Source organism: Eptatretus burgeri, chromosome 1 (genome assembly GCF_056783735.1).
Source record: "Eptatretus burgeri isolate ZD-2024b chromosome 1, Ebu_testis_v1, whole genome shotgun sequence".
Classification (NCBI taxonomy): domain Eukaryota; kingdom Metazoa; phylum Chordata; class Myxini; order Myxiniformes; family Myxinidae; genus Eptatretus; species Eptatretus burgeri.
Genome location: NC_140961.1, coordinates 35,665,042 through 35,684,105, shown reverse-complemented (window position 1 = coordinate 35,684,105; position 19,064 = coordinate 35,665,042). Strand labels below are relative to the sequence as shown.

General features: G+C 42.2%; 1 protein-coding gene across 2 annotated transcripts in view; it reads left to right on the top strand.

Annotated features, from left to right (window-relative positions):
- Positions 1–17,438, top strand: part of LOC147034227 (1-acyl-sn-glycerol-3-phosphate acyltransferase gamma-like) — a 46,810-nt gene extending 29,372 nt beyond the window's left edge. For both annotated transcript variants that reach the window (XM_085878901.1, XM_085878894.1), the window contains exons 6-9: positions 274–376; positions 521–596; positions 15,824–16,022; positions 16,130–17,438. In XM_085878901.1, coding sequence (XP_085735027.1) covers positions 274–376; positions 521–596; positions 15,824–16,022; positions 16,130–16,215 — 464 coding nt within the window. In that variant the 3' untranslated portion in view covers positions 16,216–17,438. The remainder of the gene's footprint in view (positions 1–273; positions 377–520; positions 597–15,823; positions 16,023–16,129) is intronic.
- The last annotated feature ends 1,626 nt before the right edge of the window (positions 17,439–19,064 follow it).

Sequence of the window (19,064 nt, the reverse complement as noted above, 5' to 3'; positions counted from 1 at the left end):
TTATCAATAATATTCTTTCTTTTTTTTTTTCTCCATGATTGTGTAAATTATTGTAATGGTAGGTGGTCTATAACCACCGACGTGATGCCAGGTGGGTAGGGGAACGAGAGGTAGTCGCTGGCGAATCTGTTGACTGTGAATTGCCGAGCAGAGCTCGACCGGTGACTCGTCTTTCTATTGATGCCTTAGATCTGCTGAGGAATGTAGGGTTCTTTGCAATGGACTCGGCTTCTGTTAATTGACTTCCTTGTCTCCCTCTCCTCACCTGTCTAGTGTCCGCTGTTTATGACTGCACCTTGAATTTCCGTGGCTCTGAGCGGCCCACGTTGCAGGGGTTACTTAAAGGACATCGCTATCATGCTGACATGTGTATCAGGTACTTGTGTTGCAAGATACACCATCATTGCTCTCGGATAGAAATTTGAAATATCCAAGATTTGAATCGTGACGTGGCACATGTAATTTTTTTTTTTTTTTTGTAGCTATTAAGAAGTGTGTGGGATTCATTTTGATTTTGCAGACGTATACCTGTGGAAACTATACCAGAAGATGATAAAGAATGCGCGGCTTGGCTGCATCGTCTCTACCAAGAGAAAGTAAGTAGTCTGGATGGAGAAGGAAGAGATTGGGTGGGGTGGTGGTGTTGCTAACTGTGATGTTTGTGCCATGTTTAAAATGCATCGAGTTGGAATAATCATGGTGATTTGCTTGTTTTAAATGCTTGTTTAATCTCAGCAAAGTGATTCATTTTTCTTCAAGAGTTCAGTGGAGGCACCAGTGATGTCATGTCTGGCCATCTATAGTACACGATGGTTTCATCACCCATTTGAAATAGAACTTCAAATCAGAAATCTCAAATTCATTTATCCATACCATTAGCACGTCGGGCGGATCCGTTAACACTGACCATCTGGGCTGGATGGTCTAAGACCTCCTCCTGCAAATGACCAAAATGATGTTGGGGATTTACTTAATTCTTTTAATTGCTATTTACTATTCCCCAAGAATCATTCCATCCAAGCGGAACGTGGCGGTGGAACACGCGTGAAATGCAAAAGATGGAAAATGTCTTACAATTAAAATGGTTTATTATTTTAAATAATAATAATAATACAGGAGATGAGGGAGACAGAACGCTATAAATATATGGGACAGATACAAATTGGGATGAGGAACACGCAATCTTGCGTACAGGACAACTAAATAAACCCGCGAATGGCACAAAATACCGTATTCAACCAAGAAACAAAGGGGCCGGTGAAGAATTACACAAGGCATGCCGCTTTTCTTCACCATGATGGTGTCATGCAAGCTGTTCATGGTGACATCAGGCAGAACAAAGGCGAGAGGAAGACGATGAGCTGCAATGCCAGGGAGTTGGCGTCCTCAGTCTCTCAGAAAGCTCCTTTTCATGCTGGTGGCAAAAACTGAGAGCATGTGATAGATGATGTTCTCGTCGTATCCAAAACTCCACTACAGCCAACCCCCGCTTCATCGCGGTTCACCTATCGCGCCCCCGGTTCATCGCGGGTTTTCCCTTGGAACGTAACTAATTTTTTCTGTGGATTCCCCGGTACATCGCGGTAATAATATATAAAATATAAATTATTTAAGCAATAAATTATAACGCGTGGTGCTCAACCAGTCACACAACGCACGAGACAAAGTTTCGCTTGTGAACTTCGAATATTTTCTACGTTTTTTTTCTCCAAGCCCCACGATGCCGCCCAAACGCCCTGCACCTTCTAAGGCTTCTGGCAAGGAACCGAAGCGCCAGAGGAAGGTCCTGGGACGCTCCAGGAGAAGGTTAAGGTAAAGGTGCTCGATATATGCTTCGGGAAGGAAAAAGGTTTGCCGCCGTTGGACGAGCACTGCTCATACCCAGCACCTCAAAACTAGTCTAGGAACTAGACCAGACTAGTCGATCTCCGGCACCTCAAACCCAATCACTGCCAAACCGACCAGACAAGTCGTTCTCTGGCACCTCAAACCCAATCACTGCCAAACCGACCAGACGAGACGAGTCGATCTCAGGCACCTCAAACCCAATCACTCCCAAACCGACCAGACCAGACGTCGATTTTTAGGGGGGAGGCGTCCATTCATCGCGGATTTTCACTTAGCGCGGGGAGATTTGGAACGTAACCCCAGCGAGAAATGGGGGATTACTGTACTCAACTTTACAAGCACATAGCTCTTTTCTGTGTCCTATTGTGGCCGCAAGTCCTCACCTGGCCTCACCTGTTACAGATTTTACACTACACTTAAGCTATTCTGCTCTATCATGGATGCTCACTACCTCCTCAGTGCATGTTTGACAAATATCTAATACAGGGGTAGATCTAATCTCTTTGAACACATGAACCAAGCTATTGTTGTGGGTTTGCTGGCCGGGTCATGAGGGGCTTCTTGGACTCGCTTTCCGACCTTTGATGTTGAAGCCAACGGGCTGCAGATAACTCCGCGGCATGACGAGTTGCTAAGCAACCACGGATGTTGGCTGAGCCAATTAATTTAGGTAGGGTCCTCGCGTCCAATTCCCGCATTAGCTTCCCAGCAAATTAATCCCCCCAGATGGGGAGCCCTGCTTCTCAACGCCACTCTACTCTGAATCAAAAACTGCCAAGTGATACCATCAATGGGACATTGACTCATCCTCACCATAGCGAAACAGTGAAGCAAAACTCCCCTTCACTAGTTACACAGAGGCGATCATTGATCAGAGTAACCAATGGAGAAAGAAATGGAGATAGAGACGATCAGGTAGTTTGGAAGGTTTTTAAGATTTAGCAAAGGACACTTATTTACAGGCAAAATAGTTATGTACAGAGCAAAAGCAATGTCACAAAAAAAGATCATCTCCTTAAACACACAAGCCCCTTAGTCATTCATCTTTCCACAAATCTCCAGACACAGGTGCCTCAGTCACTGCAGGAAAAGATGAGCAAGGGTGATGGACAGATAAAGCAAAGTTGGTGGGGTATGGTGTCGATGCTGGATGGCTCACGTGCAATTCACAAGGTGTATGGTGTGAGTGACTGAGAAGTGCAGGAGGGAGGTGCCGTGTATGTGGGTGCATGTAATGCGAGCTCTTTAACAGTTGTGGACTCTGTTGATACTCTACAGTCTAAAACAGTTTGAGTCAATGAGGTGTGTGTGTGTGTGTGTGTGTGTGTGTGTGTGTGTGTGTGTGTGTGTGTGTGTGTGTGTGTGTGTGTGTGTGTGTGTGTGTGTGTGTGTGTGTGTTTTGAAAGATGCAAAGATGTAAGGTGGATGTGTAAGAAGTGTCGGGAAAGAAGTCTGTTCTGAGGAGATTTGGTCATGGAGAAGGTTGTAACCATGCCTGGAAACCCCTAGCTTCATTCTCGTTCCACCTGGTACTTCTCACTGTCTGGTGCTCTGCTCGGTACTTCTCAGCTTCGCACTCTCAAAGTGTCTGGCATGGTTCACCTTGAACTCTTTTGACTGTCACTGCATTGACACTGAACTGACACTCGATTCTTCAGAACAGGGCTCTGGACTCTACTCCCTCGATTCTCCCCCTCTCGCTCACAACTTCAACTTCAAACTCTTCTGACAGGGTATTATTGCCTTCACCTCTGTCGCCACTCGCGTCTGTTTTTTTGGCATCCAGCCATGCTGATTGGCTGGCGTGCTGTGATCCAGCTATTGTGATTTGTCCCTGAAGCACGATGGGCAGGGTTGCTGGTTTGTTTGGTGTCGCGGTGAGTACACGGCTAGCGGAAGGGCCGTATAGTGTATCCGATGCCCATGCGAATGCCCACCCGCTGTAAATGGAACCTCTCTTAAGCGATTGAAGTGCTGGTGAAATGAATTTGTTGGACAAGTAGAGAATGTTGAGAACGAAGTATGAAAATGAGGTCCATGAGGGAGGTTTGAGAATTGGGAATGCAAATAAGGGAAAGAACAATGGAGATAGTGCTAAGTACATTCACAATGCATCTTTCTCTTCCACTGATATGAAGGGAAGGTAATCCAACCACACAAAATACTATGCTTATATCTCAACTCCATGGTTCCTTTATGTGTTGGATGTAAAGGCGCTGTCACACCTTGACGATTTAGCCAGCAATGGCAACGTATAAAATGTATGTAAAACGTTGGCGTACGCTGAAATTTTGATGTTTTTAAAAAACGTTTTGGTCGTATTCATAACATATTAGTCACGAGCACAGAACATTTCGTTGTCTTATCGATAACTTATACCAACGAATGCTTAGCCTGTTGTCGGCGTTCACAACCTATGCCCAACGATAGTTTAACTTAGGCCTAGGTCACATTTGCCACGGCGGCCGTGGGGTCTCCAAAATCTACGGCGGCCGCAGTATTTCCACGGTCACACAATGTAGCAGTCACATATGTTTTTATTTTTCGGGGAGCTGCACGGCGTATTTAGGCCTAAGTCACATTTGCCACGGCAGCCGTGGGGTCTCCAAAATCAACAGGCCACGAGCAATTATACGGCGTCCGCAGTATTTCCACGGTCACACAATGTAGCAGTCACATATGTTTTTTTTATTTTTCGGGGAGCTGCACGGCGTATTTATAAATTGTGGAGACCGAAAACGTGGGGTTGCCGTACGGTCTTTGATTTGATGTCGCACGATGACCTGAGGGTATTCTTGCGGCGGCCATAGAATTTTCAAGGCAGACGCAAGGCGACAGCAGGGGGACCGCAGGGGGGCCCTAAGGCGAACGTGCGGCCAGACGGACGGTAACGAATGGGTTAATTTTTTTTTTTCCGGCTTGTCGAATTGCTACGGCGAACGTAGAAATGAAAAAAGTTATAACTCCACCTTATAATTCCACGGCGACCCTACGGCCTGTAAAATATAGCCATACGGCGTAGGGCCACCCTGAGGCCACCTCAGAAACTCTGTAGCTGCCGCACGTTTCTGTCAATTCAGAGGGCGTACGGCCGCCGTATCCTCGCTGTAGAGCAAATGTGACTTAGACCTTAGGTCTGAGAAATTGTGGAGACCAAAAACGTGGGGTTGCCGTACGGTCTTTGATTTTATGTCACACGGTGACCTTAAGGGGGCCCTGTGGCGGCCATAGAATTTTCAAGGTAGCCTCAAGGTGCCTGCAAGGTGACCTCAAGGTGCCTAAGGCGAACGTGCGGCCAGACGGACGGTAACGAATGGGTTAATTATTATTATTTTTTTTTTACCTGTTTTTTTTTTCGGCTTGTCGAATTGCTACGGCGAACGTAGAAATGAAAAAAGTTGTAACTCCGCGTTATAATTCCACGGCGACCTTACGACCTGTAAAATATAGCCAAACGGCGTAGGGCCACCCTGAGGCTACCGCAGAAACTCTGCGGCCGCCGCACGTTTGTCAATTCAGAGGGCGTACGGCCGCCGTATCCTCACCATAGAGCAAATGTGACTTAAGCCTTAGGCATAGCGCGCTGCACGTATCGCAGACGAACTCGTGGTGTAGCCTGTTAAAAACCTGCCGCACGCCGATTTAAATCATAACCGCCTGAGAATTGGAAGTGTCAACCACGCAGTCACACCTTGACGATTTAGCCAGCGTATGCCGACCTATGAAAAATTGCTCTAAAACGCTGGCACACGTCGAATACGGTATGGGTAAGTTGTGTATACGTTAAGAGCACGCTGAAAAACGATACAGTACGCTGTCATCTTTCGTGGTACGTCTCGTACGTCCTGAAATTTCAAGCATGCGCAAAATTTTACGACGTACTCGCCGTATTGCTCACACATTCCGCTACGCTGGCCATAAGTTGTAGGCACGTTATGCGATCGTTGGCACACGTCGACACAAGTTCCTTGTAAGTTACTCATAAGTCGAAACGCGTCGGGGTAATGTTTACATACCCGAAACTTATTTTCTCCGTCAAGGCACAATTTCTTTTTTTTTCTCCTTGGCTCCGTGAAGGCACGTGATGAAATATCTGAAGTTGTTTTTTTTTTGTTGTTTTTGTCTATCACGAATTTTAAAATATATTTGGACATTTGCTTTTAAGTTTCAACGTCGACGTGACAATATCCTCAAACAGAAAATATTCACAGAGGAGGAACTAAGAATAAGACATGAGCAAATTGAAGAGGCAATCAGACGTGACGTAACGGCACGTGTTGAAATATCGGAAGTAATTGTTTTTTTTTTTTTAACTCTGCCAATACGCCATTATACGGTCGCTGTAAATTAGAAATATGTTCAGTAAGTTCTGTGGTCGTCTGGAAGACGTCAATCAAATACATCTACAGACGTCAATATGCGTTGGAGGTACGTTACACATAGGTTCAAAGCACGTTACTCATAGGTTAGAAATAAGTTTTGGGTACGCTAAACATTACCTCGACGTGTTTCGACTTATGAGTAACTTACAAGTAACGTGTGTCAACGATCGCATAACGTGCCTACAACTTATGGCCAGCGTAGCGGAACGTGTGAGTCATACGCTGGCATACGTGGTAAAATTTCAAGCATGCTAAAATTTGAGGAGAACCGCAAAGTACAACGATGAAAGCCAGCGTACTACGACGTATGGCAGTGTTTTTTTTCAGCGTGCTCTTAATGTTATCAAAACTTGCCCATAACGTATTCGACGTGTGCCAACGTTTTAGACCAATTTTTTCATAAGTCGGCATAAGCTGGCTAAATCGTCAAGGTGTGACAGCGCCTTAACTCCCTGGTGTCTTCCAAAACCGCAACGCTATTCTTTACACAATGTAGCTATGGATGCACCCCTCCCCCCCCTCAAAAAATCTCTTCCAAGTAGCAGTATAATAATTAAGATTCCAAGCTAACACGCAGGAAGCCTATATTGTTCTTGTTGGGATAATTATTGTAGTTCCGCCAAATTTTTTTGACAACTTTTGAAAAAAAAATAAGGGCAATGCCGCCGTGCTCACCTGGCAGAACCAGGGAACCACTGGTGGCCATAGATGACCCACTAAATATGTAAATTAGCCAATGGTTTGAACAAACTTGTGAAAGCACCATGCAGAGATGATTCCTACCAAGTTGCATGTAAATCGGGTGAATATTTTTTGATAAGAAGTAAAAAGTAGCGATCCTGGAATCCTAATGATCTTTGACCTTTAAATTGAGATTAAAGTAAATACCTATTTGGGGGGGGGGAGAGGAGGAGGAAACCTGGACTCATTTTGACTCCCTGTAAGATTATCTTAGTCCCTTAGACCCTGTTTTTTTCAATATATATATATATATTTTATTTTATGAACAAACATTAATTATGGGTGATGAAGGTTCTGGTCAAGTTTTATCAAAATCGTGTGTGTTTACATACTGACTCTGACTGACGGACACAGTGCGATGCTAATACCTCACCTGAATGAATGTATGTTCCAGGTGAGCTAAAAACTGTTGCAGCTGGCTACTCCAATCTGTGCATATTTCTAGCACACCCATAAAACTTGATCCCAACGGATTTTGTTTTTTGAATTTCATCTTGGAATTATTTCCAAACCAAAAACTATCTTCTTCACAACTACCAAACGGATCGCCATGAAATTTGGCAGACAGCTGAGGCACTCCTTGGCAGTAGTGAAGTGTGCGTTTGAGTCTTCTGCTCTTAAAAACCCTGGAAGCTGGTCACGTGTTAAAATGGTCATGTGAGCTTTGTAAAATGGCCTCCAAAATTTGACTTTTATCAAATTGGATAACATCGTTGGATACTCCATGAGCTCGGCTTAACTTTGATACATAAACTGTTGATGGATGTTTTACATATCGTATTGTATGAGCTAAAATGTCCATCTCCATGAGCAACCTCAAGCAGGCACACACAGATATCTTCTAAGGCTTGAGATTCTTACTTAAAAAAATTTAATTTGACATGTGATACCATTTTTACCAGTCGCTCGTGGTGTCTAAGATTTGGCTGCCGCAAAATTGGGAATAATTTGATGTTTTATAAGATTTTTAGGGTCTTATCGGATTCTCTGTGATAAACCTGGCACCAGTGATGTAAAACTCGAGTCCGTTTTTGGGGGGACTTGGACTCTGACTCGGCTCCTCAGGACTCTTGTCTCGGCCCAATTCCTCCTCGAGTCGAGTTAAAATTTGGTGTGCAGTAAAACGTCACCAATCGTGGATTAGCTTCCCTCTGTATACCTATTCACCATCCGCAGGGTACAATGCTTTGCATATCCGTGTTTTTATTTTTTTCCCACCATTCCTCATTCAGGGTTAAAAATTTGTTTTGCTCTGTTCTTTTTATTTTGGTTGTGCTCCATGTCGAATTCAAAAATAAATTACTCCATTGTGTGAAGGAGACTATGCTGAGTAAAATGAGATGTTTAACGACCCTGTACAACCTAAAATTTAGGAAGTAAAAAGGCCGTTTGGACTGTCCTTTCCATATTGGACTCTAACCATTTAACATCATACATCATCCTAAATTAGCAAGAAAAAAAAATTTTGTAAATAACATTTAATCTAATTACATCATTTTTTTAAAATATAAATTTGTGTTTAATTGAGTTTTTCTGTAATCTTGGCATCCCGATTTCCACAGCAGCAAAAGTCCGTGTGAGGTTTGCTGCATATTTTCGAGGTATTTGAACAGTTGTGGTTCCGTTTTACTTTAGAATAAATCACAAAGTTGTTTTAAAAGCTCCATTATATGTTAGACTTATCATTGCTGTTACTGTACAGCTAAACATTAAAAGCTGCGAAAGAGTAATTAAGCATTTTATATAAGGTGTTGTAAAAGAAGGTGGTTTCATAAATCGTGGTAATTTTTTATTTTTTTTTGGGGGGGGGGGTGGGGGTACTGTATTTACCACTCATTTCAAACAGAGTTTATTTCATTATTATAATGAAATGAGGTGTATGCACGCACGCATCCTGCATATGGAAGTTCAAGATCTGTGATTGCCTATGATATTGTTACGAATTTGGAATTCGATTGCACGCAACATACAGGTTCCTTTTGTCAGCTATGTCGATAAGTGCTTGTTCCCTAGATAGCTTACCTTTCATTGTTTAAAGGTTCAGAAATCGATTAGATGCGCTGCAGATCGATTTAATAGTTATTGAACGAACGATGGAGACATCCCTCCCCCTCTTCTGCGAAGAGGAAGAACCCTGCCCTCCCGTGACTCATGATGTCAACAACTCCCTCCCACCCGTGGTTGAGCGGGGGGGATGGATCACGAGGGCATGAGTCACGCCGGGCGTGGAGGAGGGGGGGGCGGAGAAGGATAAGAGGAGATCTTTTTCTTTTGTTCAGGGGCACAGTTGGAAAGGAGAGTTGGAGAAGGGAGTTGAGGGGAGTCGTTCAGCAGACTGTCGGGCCCTGCTTGGGTTGCGTTAGGGTTGAGGCCTTCGGAAGCTTTTTGCTTCGGCTGAGGCCTGGCTCGGGAGTAGGCTTTTTGCTTTGATAGTTCCGTGAGCTTCGGCTTCTGCTTGGCTTGGGAGAGCTTTTTGCTTCAAGCTGCCCTGTTTGGAAGGAAGTTAAGCCGGTCGCTCGGCTCGAGCTGCGAGTGGTGGCTTCTTCTTCTTGGTTCGTGGAGCTCTTTGTTCTCCATTTTGGTTCCCGACTTGGTGCGACTCATCGACCTCTTCGTGGAGGTGGTTCCTCGGGGAAGTGACTCATCGACTGGAAGGATCGGCACCTCGTCTCACCAGCGCGGGAGGATTCGCGGGAGCTCGGGAAGGATCGCGGCTCGGCGGTTGGATCCAGCTCGCTCTCGCTGGAGCCCGGGTCCGAACAACTTGAAGACCACACGAGGTGGAGAGGTTCGAGATAGGCTCTGGGTTTCAGCTCACCTGTCCTCCGAGCTGGAGCTCGTTATTAAAGGCCTCTGCCACCATTTCTTGGGTGTGTGTGTGTGTGCGTACGTGTGTCCGTGGGCCCGTCTAATAAGTAGGAACTGCTGTTAAGTGCAAGTGACTGTACATAATAAGTAGACGGTTGTAGTTCTTTTGTCGTGCTTTTGTTGCTTGGGTAATTGCATACGTGTTTTGCCTTGTTTAATTGCATACGTGCTTTATTATAATAAATGTCCTTGTGTGGATGTAAACCTGTTCGTTGCATCCATTCCCTCATTGAACTGCCCCATCTTGCACTCGGAATATAGTTGGTTTTTAAATAGCCAATAAATAGAATCGGGTCCGGCGAGGTCTGGCGATAATACCCGCTCGGTTATCCCAGAACGGAACGGACCGCTTAAGCGGTTCATGTCCAAGCAGGCCTTCGCCGAGGTACGGTCCCTCGGTATGTTACTCACGCGGGTACTTAGGTATGTCGATATTCGGCGATTGACCCTATTTCGTGCGAGTAGAATACGGACTGGGCCGTGGTGGGATTAAAAACCCACCCATGACTGGTTTCTGGTGTTGTTCCAGAAAGTCACGACTGGATTGTCCGTTCGGTGGGTGAAGCGACCGCTATTGGTTAGACGCGGTCGTTCGCACACTGACGGGCGGGAAATCTACAACAATATATAAGGGGCCGTTGAAACATTACTTCATGCTAAAAAAAATTACTTAATTAAAAAATTAATTAAAAATCAAATTTCAATCAATTAAAAGTAATGCTAATTTAACAAGAGCGCAAGTGAGCACAATATACGCCCGAACAAGAAGGTATATACAGAATTGTGCTACTACATGGAAAACAGCATCCTGGTTGCCATGGCAACCACTTTAGATGACGAACGTATGTCGCGACCTATGAAACGTGAAAGTTGAAAACTACATCTCACTGCCATGGTATGAAAAACACCTCACTTCCACATTATTAAAAAAACACCTCACTGCCATGATATTAAAAACACCTCCCAGCAACATTATTAAAAACACCTCACTGCAACATTATTAAAAACACCTCACTGCCATGATATTAAAAACACCTCACTGCCATGATATTAAAAACACCTCCCAGCAACATTATTAAAAAAACACCTCACTGCCATGATATTAAAAACACCTCACTGCCATGATATTAAAAACACCTCACTGCCATGATATTAAAAACACCTCACTGCCATGATATTAAAAACACCTCACTGCCACATTATTAAAAACACCTCCCAGCAATATTATTAAAAACACCTCACTGCCACATTATTAAAAACACCTCACTGCCACATTAAAAAAACACCTCACTTCCATGATATTAAAAACACCTCCCAGCAACATTATTAAAAACACCTCACTGCCACATTATTAAAAACACCTCACTGCCATGATATTAAAAACACCTCACTGCCATGATATTAAAAACACCTCCCAGCAACATTATTAAAAACACCTCACTTCCACATTATTAAAAAACACCTCACTGCCATGATATTAAAAACACCTCACTGCCACATTATTAAAAAACACCTCACTGCCATGATATTAAAAACACCTCCCAGCAACATTATTAAAAACACCTCACTGCCACATTATTAAAAACACCTCCCAGCAATATTATTAAAAACACCTCACTGCCATGGTATGAAAAACACCTCACTACCACATTATTAAAAAAACACCTCACTGCCATGATATTAAAAACACCTCCCAGCAACATTATTAAAAAAAACACCTCACTGCCATGATATTAAGAACACCTCACTGCCATGATATTAAAAACACCTCCCAGCAACATTATTAAAAACACGTCACTGCCACATTATTAAAAACACGTCACTGCCACATTATTAAAAACACGTCACTGCCACATTATTAAAAACACGTCACTGCCACATTTTTAAAAACACGTCACTGCCACATTATTAAAAACACGTCACTGCCACATTATTAAAAACACGTCACTGCCACATTATTAAAAACACCTCCCAGCAATATTATTAAAAACACCTCACTGCCACATTATTAAAAACACCTCACTGCCACATTATTAAAAAACACCTCACTGCCACATTATTAAGAAGCACCTCACTGCCATGATATTAAAAACACCTCACTGCCACATTATTAAAAAACACCTCACTGCCATGATATTAAATACACCTCACTGCCACATTATTAAATACACCTCACTGCCACATTATTAAATACACCTCACTGCCACATTATTAAAAAACACCTCACTGCCACATTATTAGAAAACACCTCACTGCCATGATATTAAAAACACCTCACTGCCACATTATTAAATACACCTCACTGCCACATTATTAAAAAACACCTCACTGCCATGATATTAAAAACACCTCACTGCCACATTATTAAATACACCTCACTGCCACATTATTAAATACACCTCACTTCCACATTATTAAAAACACCTCACTGCCACATTGTTAAAAACACCTCACTTCCACATTGTTAAAAACACATCGCTGCCACATTGTTAAAAACACCTCACTGCTACATTATTAAAAACACCTCCCAGCAATATTATTAAAAACACCTCACTGCCACATTATTAAAAACACCTCACTGCCACATTATTAAAAACACCTCACTGCCACATTATTAAAAACACCTCACTTCCACATTGTTAAAAACACCTCACTTCCACATTATTAAATACACCTCACTGCCACATTATTAAAAATACCTCACTTCCACATTATTAAAAAACACCTCACTGCCATGATATTAAAAACACCTCACTGCCACATTATTAAAAAACACCTCAATGCCATGATATTAAAAACACCTCACTGCCATGATATTAAAAACACCTCACTGCCATGATATTAAAAACACCTCACTGCCATGATATTAAAAACACCTCACTGCCATGATATTAAAAACACCTCACTGCCATGATATTAAAAACACCTCACTGCCACATTATTAAAAACACCTTACTGCCACATTATTAAAAACACCTCACTGCCACATTATTAAAAACACCTCACTGCCACATTATTAAAAACACCTCACTGCCACATTATTAAAAACACCTCACTTCCACATTATTAAAAACACCTCACTGCCACATTATTAAAAACACCTCACTTCCACATTATTAAATACACCTCACTTCCACATTGTTAAAAACACCTCACTTCCACATTGTTAAAAACACCTCACTGCCACATTATTAAAAACACCTCACTGCCACATTATTAAAAACACCTCACTGCCACATTATTAAAAACACCTCACTGCCACATTGTTAAAAACACCTCACTGCCACATTGTTAAAAACACCTCACTGCCACATTATTAAAAACACCTCACTGCCACATTATTAAAAACACCTCACTTCCACATTATTAAAAACACCTCACTGCCACATTATTAAAAACACCTCACCGACACATTATTAAATACACCTCACCGACACATTATAAAAACACCTCACCGACACATTATAAAAACACCTCACCAACACATTATTAACAAGGATGAGTGAACACTTTCTGGATTTTGACGGAAGTCCTCCACCATGTGCCAAAATTTCATGGAGCTGCCTTCTCCAACAACAAAAAAATTACGCGAGAAGAACAATCATTTTACACGGTATGTCACATGAGTGACCCTTCCACCTACAGGAGTCTGTTAAATTGGGTTAGGAATGGTATAGGAAGCTGAAATTTAGCATGCCAGTTCTAACATTCATGTAGTACATTGTCTGAAAAGCACAAGCCTTGAAGTGATGAAGTTTCAAAATGGGCTTCTGGCATGGATGTGCAAAAATGATGGTATTCAGACCCCTAAAATGGACACATTTTCCCTCGTATATTGACCAATATAGTAGCTACAAGAACGAGTGAACACTTTCTAGATTCAGCAGGAGGTTCTCTATCATGTGTTAAAATTTCATGGAGCTGCCTCTTAAAATAAAAACATTATGCGGGAAAATCTATCATTTTACACAGCCTGTCATACGAGTGATTTTTCCACTTACAGGAGCCTGTAAGATAGCCTGAGGAAGGGTGTAGGAAGCTGAAATTTTGCATGCAAGTCCTAATGGAGGGGGTAGTTCAGAATGTGTGAAGGCCTTAACGATTGGTCTTTTAATTTTGAAATGAGCTTCCAGCGTGGATGTGCAAAAATGATGGTGTTCAGACCCCTAAAACGGACACATGTTCCCTCATATCTTGACGAATATAGTAGCTACAAGAATGTGTACACTTTTTAGATTCAGAAGGAAGTCTTCTATCATTTGTGGAATTTTCGTGGAGCTGCCTCTTAAAATAAAACAAGAAGGTATATACAGAATTGTGCTACAACATAGAAAACAGCATCCTGGTTGCCATGGCAACCACTTTAGATGACGAACGTATGTCACGACACACCGTCTCCACAGTCTGTACCGATGTACCAAATATGAAACGTGAAAGTTGAAAACTTTGGGAGTTAGAGTGCGGACAGGAACGGACGGATGGACGACCGGTATCACATAATACGCCCCGATATATATATATATATATATATATATATATATATATATATATATATATATATATATATATATATATATATATATATATATATATATATATATATATATATATATGGCGTATAAAAAAACCAAATTTTGTATATGGTACAAAAAAACCAACTAATTTTTGCTAAAATCTCTAATAAAAAAATTGATATTTTATTGTCTTCATTTACATAATACGTAAGCACAAATAAATTCGCTTTTTTTTCTTGCCACTTTACAATACACTTTCAGCACAGGACTCGAACACTTGGACTCTGCAACAACACTGCTTGGCACACCTGGGAAGTTGCGTTCTCAGGGTTAAATGTCCCTTGAAGTTTGACTCGTATCAAACCGGATAAAATCATTGGACGCCCCACGAGTTCAGATTCCCTGTGATCATGTGTATTGATGGAAGTTTTATATTTCACAATTCTATGAATATAAATGACCATCCCTGAGGTCATTGACCTTTGCCTCCAGAAATTTACATCATAATATAATGGGCATAAGCCTAGAACTTCTAACACACTTTTCTCCGAACATATTCTGTTAATACTTCCAAAATCTTCACATTATGTGTTCCATGTATTTATGCAGGTGATAGCGGATTCAAAAAAATCGAATAGGGATTGAATTTTCAGAGGGAATCGATGACGTCACAATCAGCAGCGTTTGGCGGCAAACCGACGGCCGGGTCCCAGACGACGTGCTTTACTTAACAAAGTCCATGAGTTCAGGACGTTTGTTCAACTCAATATTTACGACTTTTATGTTGATGGAGGTAATATAGAAACGATGAATATGTCAAATCGTTCGTGTTACTCATCCGGCACTATGTATCAAGGCCAACAATCTAAAGCGACCGGTCTTAAACGCTACCATGGGCACCCAGACACGCCACCAATATGAACTGAGCTGTTGAATGCGACGCAAAACATCCAAAGAAACTACCATAACCGAGTATTGTGATCCGTCCTGTCCGCCATACCCTTCGTAGACCGGTATCTGCTAGTTGATGGAATTGGATAATGTCACTGAATGGCCCTTTGTCTATTTTTTTTTTACAATAATATATGGTTTGATTATGGATGTGGGCTTCATTTTCTCAGAAAATGTACGAATGGGGCTCCACATGGGTGGTAGATTTGGACTGCTTGGAGCCCACCACCAGCACTACTATTCTAGTTGTAAAATATTCCCAGTTCAATTAGGAAAACAAATTAATAGATTTGGCATGAAATGGAGAATGATGAGCAAAATGATATTAATTTGGAATTATCTTGTATTTTGAAACGTACACACGGAGGGAATTTAAATAATTGTTTTCTGAATTGATGAAGCAACATCTGTCAGTGGTGATGCTGATAGCAAGTGAATGGTGAGAAATGGAAATTGCAAGTACGACGAGGATATTGGGAGTGCATTTGAACGTTGTTGTTTTTTTTTTTTATCTCTCAGGATGCTCTTCAAGATGAGTACGAGAGGTCGGGCCTGTTCCCAGGAGAACCTTCCATTCCCCCACGCCGCATGTGGCCCGTTCTCAACTGGCTCTTTTGGGCGTCCCTTCTTCTGTCCCCACTCCTTCACTTTGCCACCTCAGTATTTAGCAGTGGCTCGGCCATTTCCATCGCCACGTTCCTGTCGGTCATGCTACTGGGTGAGTTTGAAATGTATGTGCTCGTAACACGTTTTTGAGTTCTTGTGATCTCTCCGGCTAATCGAGTTCTCTTCTTTTTTTTTTTCCATTCTTCCTTCTCGTTTCAGTTTCGCTGGGTGTTCGACAGATGATTGGTATGACTGAGATCCACAAGGGATCAACATACGGTCAGAGCATCAACAAGGAAAAATGATGCTCAAGTGCACTTGTCCCTGCTGTACAGTACCACGGTGTGCATTTCACTCCGTGCTCCGTTCCTTTCCTGGATGGAGCTTGTTTTCCCCCTCGTTATTTTTCAACTTCTTCTTTTTCATTCCAATTGTTTAACCCTCTCCTCCTCCGCCCTTTATCGAGCCATTCCAATGGCTTCAGCTGCCTGTTGATTGTTAAATTTTCTTTTATTTTTTTTTGATAATTTGAGATTGCGGTGCACTTTTATCTTGATGACACTTTGGTCATTATCGTAGACTCCGTGAAACCTGATGCAAACAAAGATGGATGCAAACAGCCATCCGTGAAACCTGGTTTGTGGGACAATCACGAGGTTTTCTTGATGCCATTTATTGCGGCAGGTCTCGCCGCCTTCTCAGTGGAATTCCTCCTCCGTGCCTCATCATTGTTGTCCTTCGTGTTGATGTGATGTCCGTGGAAAGCCTCCGTAGTGATTGCTGTTTATCTATTGTTCGAAAACAAAAAATGCTCGGGATCGGTTTGTGATACCGACAAGACCATGCGATCATAGATTAGTCTATTGCTGCATTGCACTGTGTGAATGGAGATGAAGAAACCCTCCATGCTGAGATTTTTGAAAGATGTTTTTTTAACCGTAACATTCAACACCACTGTCTGCCTGGTGATAGCTGCTCACGCCACGGTATCAATTGGACCTGTGGTGCGGAAGCTGTAAACCAGCATCGTAATGCACTTCCTTTTGGGTTTTTGGGCAAACCTTTTTTTTTTTTTTTTTTTTTTCTCTCTCTCTCTCTCTCTCTCTCTCTCTCTCTCTCTCTCTCTCTCTCTCTCTCTCTCTCTCTCTCTCTCTCTCTCTCTCTCTCTCTCTCTCTCTCTCTCTCTCTCTCTCTCTCTCTCTCTCTCTCTCTCTCTCTCTCTCTCTCTCTCTCTCTCTCTCTCTCTCTCTCTCTCTCTCTCTCTCTCTCTCTCTCTGACTACCAACAGTGGAAGCCGTTTATTTTATTTTTAATCGTGATTCTCTGTGCCAATGTCAGACAACGCCCTCTGGAGCACACACTATATCTCGGTCTGAAATATATATGCAGGTATAAATTCCAACGTATTTTTGCTCTTTTTTTTTTAAAATTGGATAACGATTGTGAAATCAAGTTAACACGCATTACATGTTTGATTGTGTGGAAATGCAGCGAATAAAGTAACTTCACATGCAAAGGAAGTACAGTACATGTTCGTCGTACTGTTTTCGTTGTGACTGATTTGTGAGACTGAATTGATTTCTGTTCAAATTGTGGAATGTTGTCTTAACACCTTTGTATAACTGAAGGTTGTCTGTGTGCTGTTTTGAAGGGACCATGTTGAGACTCATTTCATTTTCCTTTTGGTGGTTCTATCGCTGGTGTTTGACTTTGCCTCATTTGTACTATAAGCTGTTCTGTTCGGTGGGGGTATCACAATGATGAAACCATGTGCGCTTCACTTAATTTAGTCATTCTGGGCTATGATGTGTAACTACAACAGAGCTTCTTTCGTATGCAGCAATGGGCTGCATGGTCGCATCATTCGCTGAGCGTTTGGCTTTGCCACTGATGCAATGCCCTCTACTGGTTAAGGCAGGAATTTGGAATTTGGCCATGGTGGTGAGGATGGCTCACCTAATCTCCACGAACAATACCATGGGATCTTTAACATCCATCAATAAATGCTGTCAGATGGGACACCCGTTTAACGTCAATCCGAGGGACGGAACGCACGATGAATCGCTCTGCCTGTGAAACACCAGGATGACAGTTTATAGCTGCATCGGGATTCACACCCAAGCACGTGTGTGTGTGTGTGTGTGTGTGTGTGTGTGTGTGTGTGTGTGTGTGTGTGTGTGTGTGTGTGTGTGTGTGTGTGTGTGTGTGTGTGTGTGTGTGTGTGTGTACCTCAGAGCTATCCTGTCGGTCCATTACTTCAGGCTTAAATGTCTATATTTTGGCTTTATATCTCTCCCCCCCCAATAGGTATTTGCATTCTTCTCCGAAACTATACGCACACTTTTGATGAAACTTGACCACAACATTCATCACCCGTGATGTACCAGTTTGTTCATGGCATTAAAAAATTCAGGGTCTAAAGGGGGCTGCAGGGGGTTTGAGTGACTTGTTTCAGGTCCTATTTTTAGGATTTGACCCCTGGTTCATGCCCCAGGGAGTTGAGGATATGGGGGGAGGGGTCAAAAGAGAAGATGAGATATATTTATTTTTAAGTTTGATTTTGGGTCATCGCTGGTGGACCTTTTTACTGTCTTGTTCAACTTTGCTTTGAAGTGGGAAGTGTGGGGGTTTGTGATGACATGCCATCGACTTCTCCAGTTTATTATTATTATTATTATTATTATTATTATTATTATTATTATTATTAGCGAACGCAGTGAGCTTCATACTTAGCACGTGCACGTGAGAGAATAGGAAACAACAACAACACAATACCCCTGGCTATTTGGAATCCGTGTCGTCAGCTAAGATGTTTTGCTTCTGGTTGTTTTTAAACGCTGTGCGGTGTATAAACACTATTGGATTTTATTTCTATCTTGTGAATATTACTTAACGCGTGCACATGAGAAAATAGGAAACAACAAAAACACAATACCCTGGCAATTTGGAATCCGTGTCGTTGGCTATGACCATTTTGCTTCCGTTTTTTTTTTTGTTTCCGGTTTTTGTTTTGTTTCTGGTTTTTGTTTTGTTTCTGGTTTTTGTTTTGTTTCTGGTTTTTTTTTTTGTTTCCGGTTTTTGTTTTGTTTGTGGATTTTGTTTTGTTTCTGGTTTTTTTTGTTTCCGGTTTTTGTCATGGGGAATGATGCATGCC